At 59.6% G+C, this 13,571-nt stretch overlaps 1 protein-coding gene across 1 annotated transcript; it reads right to left on the reverse strand.

Moving 5' to 3' along the window:
* Positions 1-980: 980 nt before the first annotated feature.
* WDR18 (WD repeat domain 18) lies at positions 981-12,581 on the reverse strand. The gene is made up of 10 exons (XM_055709758.1): positions 12,338-12,581; positions 10,732-10,842; positions 8,854-8,987; positions 8,144-8,285; positions 7,381-7,524; positions 7,090-7,154; positions 6,851-6,975; positions 3,256-3,422; positions 1,911-1,979; positions 981-1,624 (listed from the first exon to the last, which is right to left on the reverse strand). Exons 1-10 carry the CDS (start codon positions 12,545-12,547, stop codon positions 1,493-1,495), a joined length of 1,299 nt encoding a protein of 432 aa, XP_055565733.1. The 5' UTR covers positions 12,548-12,581; the 3' UTR covers positions 981-1,492.
* Positions 12,582-13,571: the final 990 nt, after the last annotated feature.

Here is a 13,571-nt window from a genome sequence, read left to right on the forward strand (position 1 = left end):
CCGCCACCAAGCAGCCCCTGGCTTGGGCTGACGGTCCCTAATGCTGCCAATTAACATTGATCCAAACTGTCAGGGGGAAGGTGGGGAGCAAAAGACGAGCGAAACGCTGCTTATTAAGCTAAAAGCATTACCTAAGCAAGCTGGCAGGAGCCTGGTCTGCGCGGATGCTCGTGTTATTAAAGTGCACTTTAAATCAGCTGCGCTTACTTCTGGTGTATTAAACAGGCCGGTGCGGTGGGTGCGCACGGGGATGGCCATGGTCCCGGAGGTCCAGGGCACCCTCCTCCATCCCCGTGGGCCAGGAGGCGAAGCCTCAGTGGGGACATGGAGGGATCCATGGGGCAAAGCCAGCCCAGTAGTGCATCCCAGCCAAGAAATCACTTCCCTGCTGGCAGCCCTGCCGGGGATGCAGTGGTGGGTGATTGAGATCCCTGGCCACCAGCAGGGTGGGTGAAAGAAAAAAAAAAAAAAAAAAAGGCCAAAAAAAAAAAAGCAACACTCAGGCATCTTTCACTATAAAAAACAAATCTTTTATGTAAAAAATAAACCTAAACAAAACCCACAACCCCCGCTGCCATGCTCGTGACAATACAAAAGGCCCATTCCCCAGAACACCGTGAAAACAAAGTAGCTGGATCCAAATATATATAAATCGTCAACTTATGAGACTGGAAATAGCACCTTGCTGGCCCCCCCCACCCCTCCCCGAAGGAGTCAGTCCCACACCCCAAAACCACCACCCACACCCTGAGCCTGGGGACAGCCCCCTGCCTGCTGGACCAGGAGGATGGATGGGGTGGTGTGGGAGTCCCATCTTCAGGCTCGGTACCCCCAGGACCCCCCACCTGTCCCCAAGCAGCACCGACACCGCCCCTGGGTGCCCCCCAGGAGCAGGAGCTGCTCAGCCCCCACTGTCACAAGAGCAGAACAAGCCCACGGCGGGATCCCAGCTGCAAGGGGTCCGGTGATATCGAGCAGTGTTTCCCAGGGTGGGATGGGCGGGAAGGGGGTCTCCAAAATCCAATCTCAAACCGGTATTAAGAGAAAAACCACTTTTCTGTCTGCACTGCAGGGTCAAGTAATGAAAAGAAACAAAAAAAAGGGCCAAGGGAAGAGCTGGGGAAAGAGCAGGAGCTGCGTCCTGAACCCCTCCCTGGGAGCTGGTGCCGCTCCTCCCGCAGCCGGCCGCTCCGAGTCTGCCCCCGCCAGCACCGAGCAGCGAATCGGGGTGAAAACGGTCCCCGTCTTGTCCCGCACGCAGCAGCCCTGCAGCCCTCGCGCTTGTCTCAGTCCCACGTCATCGAACGGACGCCAGACCAAGCAGGCAAATGCTCCGGCGTGTGCCACGTGCCAGGTGCTGGCGAGGACGCGAGCCAGGCGTGAGCCAGGCGTGTTTGCACGTCTGCGTGTGCAGGTGCCCGAGGGCGGGCTGGTTCTTCCCCAGGAGCTGGGCAGGGAGAGGCAGAGGGGTGCGAGGGCAGGGGGTGCCTCTTCATTTGGCTGGTTTGGTGATGATGCGAGCAGAGAAGTCAAAGAGGTTCTTGTTGATTTTCCGGAGGGTGCTCACCTCCTCTTCCAGCTCGCTCACCTGGATCGTCAGATGCTCCTGGTCTCCCACCAGGTTCTGTGACAGAAAAACACAGCAGAAAAGCGTCAGGCACCCCACTCCGGCAACCAGAGGCAGGTGCTCCCCCAAGAGCAGCAAATCCCAAACCCTTTCATCCTCTCCCTCTTCCATCTCCCGCTCAAAGCACAGCCCCTCCCGCCTACACCGTCAGCAACTTCCAGTGCTCGTTCCACCCGGTCCCCAACTCGCACAGGGCTCCAAGAACCGGTTCAGCTGAAGAGAGGACCCCGCAAGGGGTCTGTACCAGGAGGACACGATTCCCCTGTCTCAGAGCAGCTCTCACCTTTTCCCTTGTTGAGTACATCTGCGCGTACATCTTCTCAGCCTTCTCCAGGTAGCTCTCCCCAGACTCCTGCAGGGACCAGACAGGACTGACTGATACAGAAGACCCAGGCCCTCTCCCAACACCCCTGGGGAGGGCTCTCCACTGGAGCAGGCAAAGAAGCCCAGCCCCATGGGACAAAGCAGACACCTCCAGCGGGACACAGCCCACCCCGTGGCACCAGCAGAGCCTGGCTGGAGCTGCACGCCCTTTCCAAAGGGAAGGCCTGTGTGCAGGACTGGGCACAGACAGGGGTCCCAAAGCAGCCCCCTCGAGAGGGCCTTGGGCAGGGGTCTGCCAAACCTCCCTGCCAGCTCCCCACGGGCAGGGGGAAGCGCTGGGTTTGCCACACCACAGGCTGCTGTCCCCAGCCGTGTGCTGCGAGTGGGGCAGCCTGGACCGACAGCAGGACCGACATTTCCAAAGCAGCTCCTGAGCCGGCCCTGCACCGCTGGCATGTGTCCTCCCCGCCGAGCAGCGGGCAAACAGCCCCTCCTGGACCAGCTGCCACCTCCCCAACACGGAGCTCATCCATCAGCCGTGGCACGACTGTCACTCGCCCGGGGACAGCCACTGACAGAGGCGAGAAGCTCTGCGACCGCCGGCAGAGAGGCCAGGGGAAGGACCAGCGTGGCAGACAGCGAGCCTGTGGTCCTGATGGTGCAGGATAACCCCCTGCCTGGGGACGGCCACGCTGGGACCGAGGGACAGCAGCGGTGGGACAGCAGAGCCTCATGCTGCGGCACAGGGCTGGGAGGACAAATAACTGCGGCAGCCAGGATGGCGTGGGGAGCACGAGGGAGGAGGAATGGGTTTCACCATGCTGGAGAGAGGCGTTCATGGAGGGGGAACAGCCTCTGGCAGAAAGGGGCAAAGACGCCGCGTGGGGGGCTTCTGACAGGAGGCAGGACTTTGGGCAGGGCAGAGCTGCAGAGCTCCAGCGACCTCCAGACCCCCCCGCCACGACTGCACCAGCTGGAGACCTTGGTCCAGAGGTTCTTCTTTCCCAGCCACACATGAGAGGAACAGCCTGCCCGCTCCCTGCCTGCTCCCTGCCCGGCCTGCCCATAAGTCTCCCACCACCCAGCAGTTAACTGGGCACTTCCAGTGCTTTAAAAAGCAGCACTTGGGGAAGTTCAGCACCACGGGGGAAGATCAGAACAGGCCGTGGAGCTGCTGCCTATCAGCAGTGCAGCAGCACAGAGCAGTCACCGCCGCTGCTCTGGCTGGAGGAGAAGTTTCACACCGCCCAGCACAGATCCCCTGCCCGACCTCCATCTCCCCCTCCCCAGCTGGTTCCCAGTACCTGCTGGTGGAGCCCGAGGCGCAGCGTCACTCCCTCGCTCCCCTGCTCGTCGTTGCTCTCGGTGCCGTGGAGGTGTTTGCTGAATTTGGGGAGAGGCACACTGGGCTTCCCATCCGGGTTGAACATGTTGGCTGGGGCCAGCACTATGAAGGCATTTGTAACCGGACCTGGGATGGGACAAGAGGAGGGGACATGTCTGCCTTTCGCCTGGCGCCTCGGCAGAGAGCACGACCTGCGGCGTGGGCAGCTGCCAGGACTCGTGCCTTCCTCCCCGGCACCCGGGAAGAGGCAGAGCCCCTCTCCCTGTCCTTGGCAGTGGGGACGGGGGGGGCTCTGCACCCCGGGGCCAGCAGGCAGCATGGGGAGGAGCAGGGTGGCTCGGCCATCCTCCGCAGAGCCAGTAATCCATCAGCCGCTGCCACTCTTGCAGCTGTCTCCTGCAATGATCTATCACACACTCTCATTTGGCAGAGCTAATGAATGCTTTAATTATTGCATTTACCCACACAGGCTGCTGCTTTCTGTCAGCAGCCCCCTCCACCTCCCCTTTCCAAGCTCGTGCTCGCTATGCAGACTCCCACTGCTGCCCCCCACGCCCCAAACCTCTCCCCATCAGACACAGCGACCCCCCCAGCCCCACGAAGCCCCCCACACTGCCTGCAGCGCACCTCCAGCAGCCAACGGGCTTGTGTGCGAGCAGAACAGCTCGGTCACCACTAATAAATCCCCAGCCATCCATCTCTCCCTGGCTGAACTCGACAGAACGAAGGGAAAGGTTAAAAGGATCCAGATGCACCTGAGCGGAGGCAGGCTGCTGCAGCGCCCGCCCAGTGTCCCTGCCAAAGGCAGCGGGGAAAGGTGCAGGGTGGGGGAGGGCGCCTGGGGGAGGGGTGGGCAGGGGGGCTCGGAGCCACCCGAGGCTTTCAGTCTCTGCAGACCAGACCCAGACGGAGAAAAGCACCTCTGATGCGGTGAGGGCTCCCTCACCATCATCTCCCGCTCCAGACAAACCAGTCTGCTCCAAAGCCTGGATCCCACTGGCAAACCAAACGCTCGGTCCAGCAGCTGCTCTGCCAGCAGTCCCGGGCTGGCCCCAAACCTGCTCTTTGCCAACACTTTGCTGTAACAAACCATTTACTTTACTCTTGTTCCACCCCTAAAGACATTTGCTGCTTCTTATGAAAGTATCCATTAGTGAGATTACCGCTGCTGGTTCACCGACAATTTGAGGAGCAATTTGAAAGGAATGGACAAGAGAGGTATGGACAAGAAAGGCAGAGAGGAGAAAATCTCACGAACTAGCCCGCAGACCCCCAGATCTGATCCCTATCCAGACACAGACCCCACCACATGTTCACGGGCCCTAGTGCAGATCCAAGTCCCACGCAAGCCCACCTTGTCACGATGCCTTGGGCAGCAGACAGTGGGTGACATTTGGCCAGCGTGGGCAGGGGGACTGGAACTCAGCTGGGGGAGAATAACTAACCTGGCTTCCAACACCGGCAGCTGCCAGCAGGACAGACAGGCTGGAGCATCCCCAGGGTGGCCCTGAATGAACGAGCCCTCGGGGATCATTTGTGCCACGCCGTGTTTGCAGAGAAAAGGATGGCGCTTGCGCGACAGGATGGGAACCGAGGCCCGGAGGGATTTGGGGGCAGTGCTGGCAAGAGAACTGGGGAGTGCTGGTTCACAGCTTCATCCCAGAGGTCTGCTTGTCCTCAGAACGGCGCCAGCCATGCTGGGTTACTGAGCAGCCCTGCCTTGCCCAGTACAGCCACAGCTCGTTCCCCAAGAGCAGCAGCCCGATTTCTCAAAGTCCACCCACCTGTCAGTGCTCTGCCACCACTGTCCATCCCCATCAAGGACAAGCAAACCTTGCTGGAGAAGCCCTTGCGTCTGTCCTGCCTGCACAGCTACGCTCCTCTCGAGCCCTGAGCCACAGTCCAGCCCCTCCGATCTATTTGCAGCACCATCATGCGGGGGGGGGGGGCAGCGGTTTCTGCCTTGCCCCCAGCTACCCGCTCTGCCCTGCAAGCAGAGGGACTTTGCCCTCCTGAGCTCGCCAGGCCGGAGGTTGCTGTCACGTCAGTCATGGCAGAAAAGCCTGTGTCATCTCTGCCTTGGGAAGGGAAAGACTCGGGGAGTGCACCAGAGGGGCGAGCAGGGCAGCAGCAGGGAACAGACCTTGCTGGGAGGCTCACGTCACTGCTTGGACAGGCGGCGAGAAAGGCCATGGGGAGAGAGGGGGACCGGCTGGAGACCAGCACCGCAGGGAACTCGCTGCCCCACTAAGCCGAGGAGAGGCAGCACTGGGGCAGAAGGGCCGCAGAGCTCCCGACGCAGGAAGCCTGCACTCTGTGGGGGGACCCTCCACCTACGTGCGGCTCTCTGGTGGTGGGCTCCCCTGGATGGCAGCTCCCGATCCACAGTACAGCTCCCACCCTGCTCCCAGGCTCAGACTAAGGGCACAGCAGCAGGAGGTGGTGGTGCCGGTGCTAGGGCTGCCAGGGAAGCCAAATCCCGCCTTGCAGGAAGAAGCAAGCCAGCCAAAGCACCCACACCCGATGGCCCCAGCACCCAGTGGCACGGTCAGCCTGGTCCAGCCCCTCATGGAAGAGCCTGGGTCCATCTGCACTCCCCTGCAGCCTCAAGGAGGAGGGTTTTAATGCCTGGCTTGCAGCGAAAGCTTGCCCCCCCACCCCGGTGACTCACACAGCTCAGATTTTATCTGCTTTCACCCTTCTAACGCTAGTGGAGCAAGGCTGGATGGGCGCTGCAGTAGGTCCCCATTAGAAACGGTCCTTGGCAGCAAAAGGGAAGGAAGAAGGGTCTGCAGGCAGCCTGGCTTTCAGCGACTGCCCTGACGCTGAGGCAGCAGCTTGCCCACCTCTGTTCAGAAGCACAGAGGAACAGGGTCTGACTTTCACCACCGTCACCTTCTGGGAGGGTTTAGCAGCACCCGCAGAGCAGCGCCGCCAGCCCCACCAGCGAGAGCGGGGTTAAGAGACTGAAGACTGCCACAGTCATGTAAGAAATCCCCAGCTAGCAGCAGCTCAAACACAACAGGAGGGCTAAATCATCCATTGCTCTGAGGCACCTAATTGCTGATCCGAGCCTGTAAAGGTTTGTTTGCACACTTTATCGGAGCCATTAGACTGAAATCCCAGACGACTGCCTATATCGGATTCACTTCAGGCCTAATGAGCTCACGGGTGCTCGTTGCCGGGGTCACAGAGACAGTCTCTGCTCCACGCTCCTCTTCTCGCAGCCTCCCCAGGCACTGGGGTGCATGTGGGGCAACTGCTCCCTTTGGAAAACAAGGAGGAAGATCCTGGATGTCCTCACTGACAGGGTGAAATCTATGACTCACGGCCTGACAGTGCACAGGGGGTTGTTAACAGACATGGACAAGGTCAAAACATCACTCCAGGCAGCTGAGGCGTCCCTCTGATGCCTCTACCCCTCCTGGAGGTGTGAAGCAAGTAGCAGAGAAATGCCTGAAGTGCCCAGGGCAGTATCAGAACAGCAGAAGTGAGACAGCAGTGGCCTTTGGCAATTGAGGAGGAAAGGATCCCAGAGATAAAGGCATGCCTACCTTTGTGATTCATCGTCTTCAGGCACTGCTTGCTCTGGATGTCCCACAGCCGGACTGTTTCATCGTGTGAGCCGGAAAGCAGCAGGCTGCCATCCGTGGAGACAGACAGACACGTCACCTGGTTCCTGGAATGGGGAAGAGGATGTTTAAACTCAGGATGACCCAAGAACTGACAGAAACTGGTGGGGGTGGGCAGACGGGGGCAATGAAGTGTTTGGCAGGTATGTTTGGTCCCTCACCTGTGTCCTTTGAAGACCTTCCCGTTCTCCCGCTCTGTCTGGAAGGTCCGGTCTCTCTGGACCGGCTGCAGAAATGAAGGAAGGAAGGAAGGGAGTGAGCGGTTAAAATTCAGGAAGACCAAAGCCAGCAGGTTCATCACTGTGTCTGGAGGGGGCAGAGGAGGTACAGGGGAACCCAGGCCCCCCCATGTCCTGGCAGGTCACACCAGTCACATAGGCGGGGAGGTGACAGTGGCTCAGGGTGCCACATCAAGAGCAGCACCAAGCAGATCTGCAGCCCCACGCACTCACCCAGGCACAGAGGTCAACCTGGAAGATGGATCCGTCCATGCCGCCGCAGAACATGTGATACTCTGAGAGGTCAAGAGTCACAGCCATGATCCCCACATCGAAGAGGACAGAAAGCAGGAGCTCCCCGGATGAGATTTCCCAGAGCTGGAGTGAGGGTACAGGAGAATTAGGGACTTAGACATTAATGGCAGGATTGGAAGGACATGCTGCTGCTCGTGTGCTTGCAGTGACAAGCTGGCAGCATGAACCAGCAGCCTCTCCTTGCTGTGGATGGAGAAACAGAACCCAGGACCAGCCTCTTGGTGACTGTGAGACAAGTTTCCCTGGCAGCTCCAAAATGCCCCTTAACCCTCCCACCCCATGCCTGTCCTGCCCCACAGGGCAGCCCCCTCCCTGCAGGGCCCCAGCAGCGGGCTGTGGGCTCCTGGCTTCGTGCTCCAGGCCGCTCTGCTCCCTTCCCTTCGAGGCTAAAGGACATCATCGAGGGGAATGAGAGGAGCTGACCCCAACATTTCCCAGGAGCAGAGGGACTGCAAAGCATGCAGAGGCTCAGCCCGAGGGCAGGTGCAGAGAAACTGCTGGTGTTTGGAGAGGCAAAGCCCATTAGGTCTGGCAGCTCTGAGTCATCACAGAGACAGCCAAGAAATTCAGTCACTGCAACCCTCTGACAGCTTTGCTGCAGCCCAGCAGAAACTCTTTTTTAACCCTGTGGGGCCTGCGCACCGCTGGGAGTCCTGTTTGGTGGGATGGAGCTGAGCCTTACCTTTGCTGTCTGGTCAAGGGAGGCTGTGGCAGCTCGTGCCAAGGGCCCTCCAAAGCCACAGCACAAGTCCGTGATGGGGAGGCTGTGTCGGGACCACACGTGGCGAGGGTCGGGGATCTGGGAGGGCTCTGCCTGCAGCACACTGTAGGGGAGAACAGAGACACGGATTGGCACAGCACATTAGCAAGAGCAACACTGGGGATGCCAGAGCAAAGCAAGCGGCTGTGAGGAGAGCGGGCCAAGGCTCTGCTCCCTCTGGGATGGCTCTCCTGGCTGCAAGGACCAAGCAGGACAGAGAAGCCATCAGCAACCACAGTACACGCAATACCGAGGACGAGGGCCACTGCTGAGCTCCCCATCCCAGAGGGGACAGAGACCTCAGCTGCCATTAGCAGGGAAAGGGCGCAATCTACTCTGTGTCAAGCAGGGAAAAGAAGTCAGAGCCATATGCCACAGATTAGGAAACTCAGATGAGACACCAGGAAAAACCTCTCCAGCAGCGAGGATGACAGCAGTGGAACAGCCACCTAAGGAGGGCACAGACTCATCATCACCAGCAAGCTTTATGAGCAGCTTAGATGCGCAGGCTTAGTTAGAGCTGATTCCGCCTCCAGGAAACGGTGGCTGATCTCTTGTTCTAATATTCCTCACCCAGATGCTCCCTGTCCCCTGTACAAATGGGCCCAGACCTCCCCACCATCCACCGTTACCTGTAAAGGTTCCACACCAGAGCCAGGCAGTCCTTCGCCCCTGAGAGAAAGTGGCTGCTGTCATCAGTAAAGCAGAGGCATGTGAGGTCCTGGTAGTGTCGGTTCAGGATGGCTAGGAGGTTCCCGTTGGAGACCTGGAGCAAGGGAAAGGGTGGGATAATATTAAAGAAAGAAGCCCTGAGCTGCCCCAGAATAAGCCAGCAGCCTGCCCTCATCGGTTGTGGGTGCAGCAGCACCTGCAGCTCTGTCCCCAGCTGGGCGTTGCTGTGCCAGGCGCGAGCAGAGTGGAGAATCCCTGCACTGCGGTGCCGTACAGAGCAGGGTGGTGAGCGGAGGCAGAAAGCAGAGTGAAAAGGGAAGGCTGCATCACCAACGCGAGCCCCTCAGCACCTCATTGACAGCAAATGACACAACCAAGGTGCACCCAGTACAACCACGTATGCTTAGGACCGAAGGTAAATACAGCAGAAGACAGTTTGAAGAGGTCCTGCCCACCTGGAACCTAGTGACGCCAGCGCCACTTCTCCAGTCAACACACAAAAACGCAGTAAAGATTTCCTATTTACCATTAATATGACTTTGATGGCTTCTTCCAACCTCCCACAACAGCTAACGAGATGGCTGCAGAAGTTACGAAAGCCACAGGAGGCTGCGTGCCACCCCAGGGGTTGTTGCACCTCAGCACGGCTGCGTGGCCTCGGGCCAACAAAGGCTTTAGGGTGGACAAGGAGTTCCCTAAACCTAAAGGTTTTCTTGTTAAAAGGCAACGCTGCAGATGGGGAGGGAACTAAGGAGGCAGCGAGGGAAGCCCATATTAAAAGAACAGAATCAACTCCCTCTTGTTTTCTGAGTTACACCTGAAAAATAAAACCAAACTGCAATTCAGAGGAGAACAAGTGGTTTCAACAGAGAAGGCACAAAACTAGGGCTCCTGGGCCCAGCTCCAGCTTCACGGTCGTTTCCACGCAGCCCCCCCAGCGAGCCTGCTCCCGCTGCCAGAAGGACAGTGCCGTCACTCACTCCAGGCAGACGCTCAGAAACGTTTTCACAGGTAGCTGGGGGCAGACAGAAAGGGCCACATTCTGCAGATGAAGCAGAGCAGGGACGAGCTCAGAGCATCACGAGCCAGTAACTCCCACTTGCTGCAGTCTCAGCCCAGCCTTCCTTGTGAGGGCTTTTTTTCCCCCAACAGTGTCACAAGCACGTTTTTAAAAGAAAAACCTGATGAATTAAGATAGAGCCGCCCACATAACAAGGCTCAGGAACATCCCCCAGCACGGAGAGCTTTCCAGGTTAGGCATCTCGGTGTTTAATCCCAGGGCTCAGAACAAGCTTGTTCTTTTATTTGCTTGAAGTGCTTAGATGCAGTGTAATCCCCACGTGAATACACAATTAATTAAAAATAGAAGGACGATGACCAGAGCACGACAGTCTCTGCAGACATCCAGATCACAAGTCACACACAAATATTAGGCTAAAATGTGGAAGAAGTGCTACAGGAAAACTAGGTCCTGTGTTTTTGCTCTGAGGGAGCAACACCTGACCCCTGAGGCATCTGTAGCAGCTTGGAAAGAGAAGGAAAGAACAGACTCAGCAGCACCCAGCACCTCCCACCACAATTTCTTCCCCTCCTGCTTGACAAGCTGCCCCACAGTCTGCACACCCACAGAGGCTACCGAGCAGCTGGCCCCAACCCCTCAAGGCAATGTGGACTCCAGGACAGCTGTAAGGTATGTGACACAGAGAAGCCTTCGCTCCACTGTGGAGGCCGGATAACGTGGATTTACTGGCACCTGAGAGGACAGAGGCACTTGCTGTATTGTGTGGGATGCGAATCTGCACATCCCCGTCGCCCATGCCAGCCGGCAGCCCCCTCACCTCCCACAGGTAGATGCTCTCAGCAACCCCCGCCAAGATGTAGAGCCCATTGGGAGAAGCCGTCAGGCAGGTCACTGGGCCAGGGCATATGATCTTCTGCTGGAGCTGGTCCTGGGGGCAGAAAGAACACAGTGGCCATTCAGTACGGGCCGGAGTACGGGAGGGAGAGACAAACAAGACCTTGGTTCAGTTAAGATTGGCCCGTGGTAGAAGAGGCAGCTCAGGCAGTGTCTGATGCGCTGCAGCTGCCTGTGTTTGAGCCGTGTCCTCAACCCACATCAGCACCGCCGCGGTTTGGAGACTCAATGCCCAAGAGGAAAATGGAGAACACTGGCCACACATGCGAATCGCATCGAATTGCTCTGCATTTTCCTGGTTTTGTTGCAGTTGTTTCATGTTGAGCCCCCCAGGGAAAAGGTAAATTCCCCTCCACCCTCCTCCAAGCACAAAGCTCCAGCACCACGCAGCAGGAGGGGTACTGAAAGGCAAGGGGTCTGGATGCAGTTACACTCCACAGCTAAGGAACCCCAGAGATTCAGCAGACAACAGGCTCAGAAGGTTACAACTAAATAACAGTAACAAAAAATAAAAAAGACGACGACAGGAGCTCCCAGCCTGGGAGAACATGCAGCAGGTCTGAGAGCAGCTCCTCTCAGCTTGGGGGAAGTGGAAAAAGCAGACCCCAAGCTGTGGCAGCGAAGGGGCTGCGTGTGCCAAAACTGACGGGCTGCTCTCTGCAGCAACACTGAGGGGAAAAACAGGGAATGGCAAGATTACAGCTGTATTTGCTACTGCCCTACCCCAGTTTAAACACAAGCGGGGCGCAGCTAGCAGGAGGAAGGAGGAGTACAGCTCTGTAGGGACAGGTGAGGTTTGTCCGGCTGCATTTAGCCTTCCATTTTTTGGCTGGAAGGTGCAGAGAGCAGAGGCGATGGGAGGCTTCAGGTGAGGCGGGTCCCCACCACAGGATGCCCACAACCTCCCGGGCTCTCCCTCGATGGGGACAGTCACCTGCCTGGGCAGCCCTGGGAGCCGTGACGCTCCTTTCCAGCCTCGGGAAGGGGAGCTGGGGTGGGGGGCACAGCTGGGGAGACACCGGCCCAGAGAGGAGCCCAACAGCCGATTCCCCCCGCAGAGAAGACTCTTCCTGGATGTTTCCATGTGATCGGCCAGGACCCTCAGGAAGGGAGCCAGCATTGTGGGATCCATGACCCCCAGGGATTGGGGGCAAGGTGGGGAGGGGGCTGCGGGCAGATCCCCCCAGAGATGGGGGGTTCAGGGGCATCACTGGGGACTCCCTGCAGAGAGAAGGATGTCAAGCATCTGCCTGTGGTGATGGGGGTCGTTACGGAGGGAGGGGAGGCCTAGGGGTCTGACCATAGAGGTGGGGGTCTCTACGGACAAAGGGGCCACGGGGGGGGTGGTCCCTACGGAGAGAGGGGCCGAGGGGGGGGGTCCCTACGGAGAGAGGGGCCCTCACCACAGAGACGGGGAGTCTCCCGAGAGGGGGCCCTGGCGCATCCCCAGAGGGACGAGGGGCCCCTCCGCGGGGCGCGGTGCCGCCCCCCGAGCCGCGGCCTCCCGGGCCCGCCCGCCGCGCCGGTACCTTCCTCTGGAGCTCCCAGACGTTGATGTAGCTCTTGCCGAGCTGGGCCCCCAGCAGGTGCTCGCCGCCCAGCAGCGCCAGCCCTCGCGGCCCACTGTTGCCGCCGCGGTAGCCGGGCAGAGCGGAGCCCGAGTGCAGCTCCCAGACAGAGCAGTTGCAGAGCGGCCCGGCGGCGTCCGACACCAGCGCCACCTCCATGGGCGCCGCCATCTTCGCGGTCCGCCAGGGCCAGAGAGAGCGCGGCGGCCGCCTAGAGCGCCGCCCTCCCCCCGCCCCGTGGCCTGCCGGCGGCCAACCAGGAGCGGCACCGCCGGGGCCGCGCGGCTGCGCGGGGCGGGAGCTGCCGCGGCGCCCGCACGCGGCAGGAAGCTCAGCAGGGCCCGCCCCGGCCCGGCCCGGGATGGGGGACCTGGGAGCCCCCGACCCTTGCGCGCCCCCCCTGCCTTGTGAACACCCTATAGGGACCCCATGGGCACCCCCCAGCCCTCTGGGGACCCCATAGCCATATAGAGACCCCATGGACGCCCCCCAACCCTATGGGTACATCATGGGGGGCCCATAGGGACCCCATGGACATCCCTTAGTCCTATGGGCACATCATGGGGACCCCATAGCCCTATAGGGACCACATGGACACCCCCCAGCCCTATGGGTACGTCAGGGGGGCCCCATAGGGACCCCAGGGACACCCCAGAGCCTTGTGGGGACCCTATAGAGACCCCATGGGCACCCCTCGCCCTCTGGGCACCCTGTGGGGACCCCATACAGACCCCATGGACACCCCTTAGTCCTATGGCCATATCATGGGGACCCCATAGCCCTATAGGGACCCCATGAACACCCCCCAGCCTTATGGGTACCTCGGGGGGGGGGGGGGGCATAGGGACCCCAAGGACACCCCAGAGCCTTGTGGGGACCCTATAGAGACCCCATGAGCACCCCCAGCCCTCTGGGCACCCTCTGGGGATCCCATAGCCCCACAGAGACCCCATGGACATCCCTCAACCCTATGGGCACATCATGGGGGCCCTATAGGGACCCCAAGGACACCCCAGAGCCTTGTGGGAACCCTATAGAGACCCCCATGGGCACCCCCCAGCCCTCTGGGCACCCTGTGGGGACCCCATAGCCCCATAGGGACCCCATGGACCCATGACACCCCATAGCCTTGTAGGGATCCCATGGGCACCCCATGGCTCTATAGGCACCCCATGGGCGCCCCATAACCCTACAG

The sequence above is a fragment of the Falco cherrug genome, chromosome 4 (genome assembly GCF_023634085.1).
Source record: "Falco cherrug isolate bFalChe1 chromosome 4, bFalChe1.pri, whole genome shotgun sequence".
Lineage (NCBI taxonomy): Eukaryota > Metazoa > Chordata > Aves > Falconiformes > Falconidae > Falco > Falco cherrug.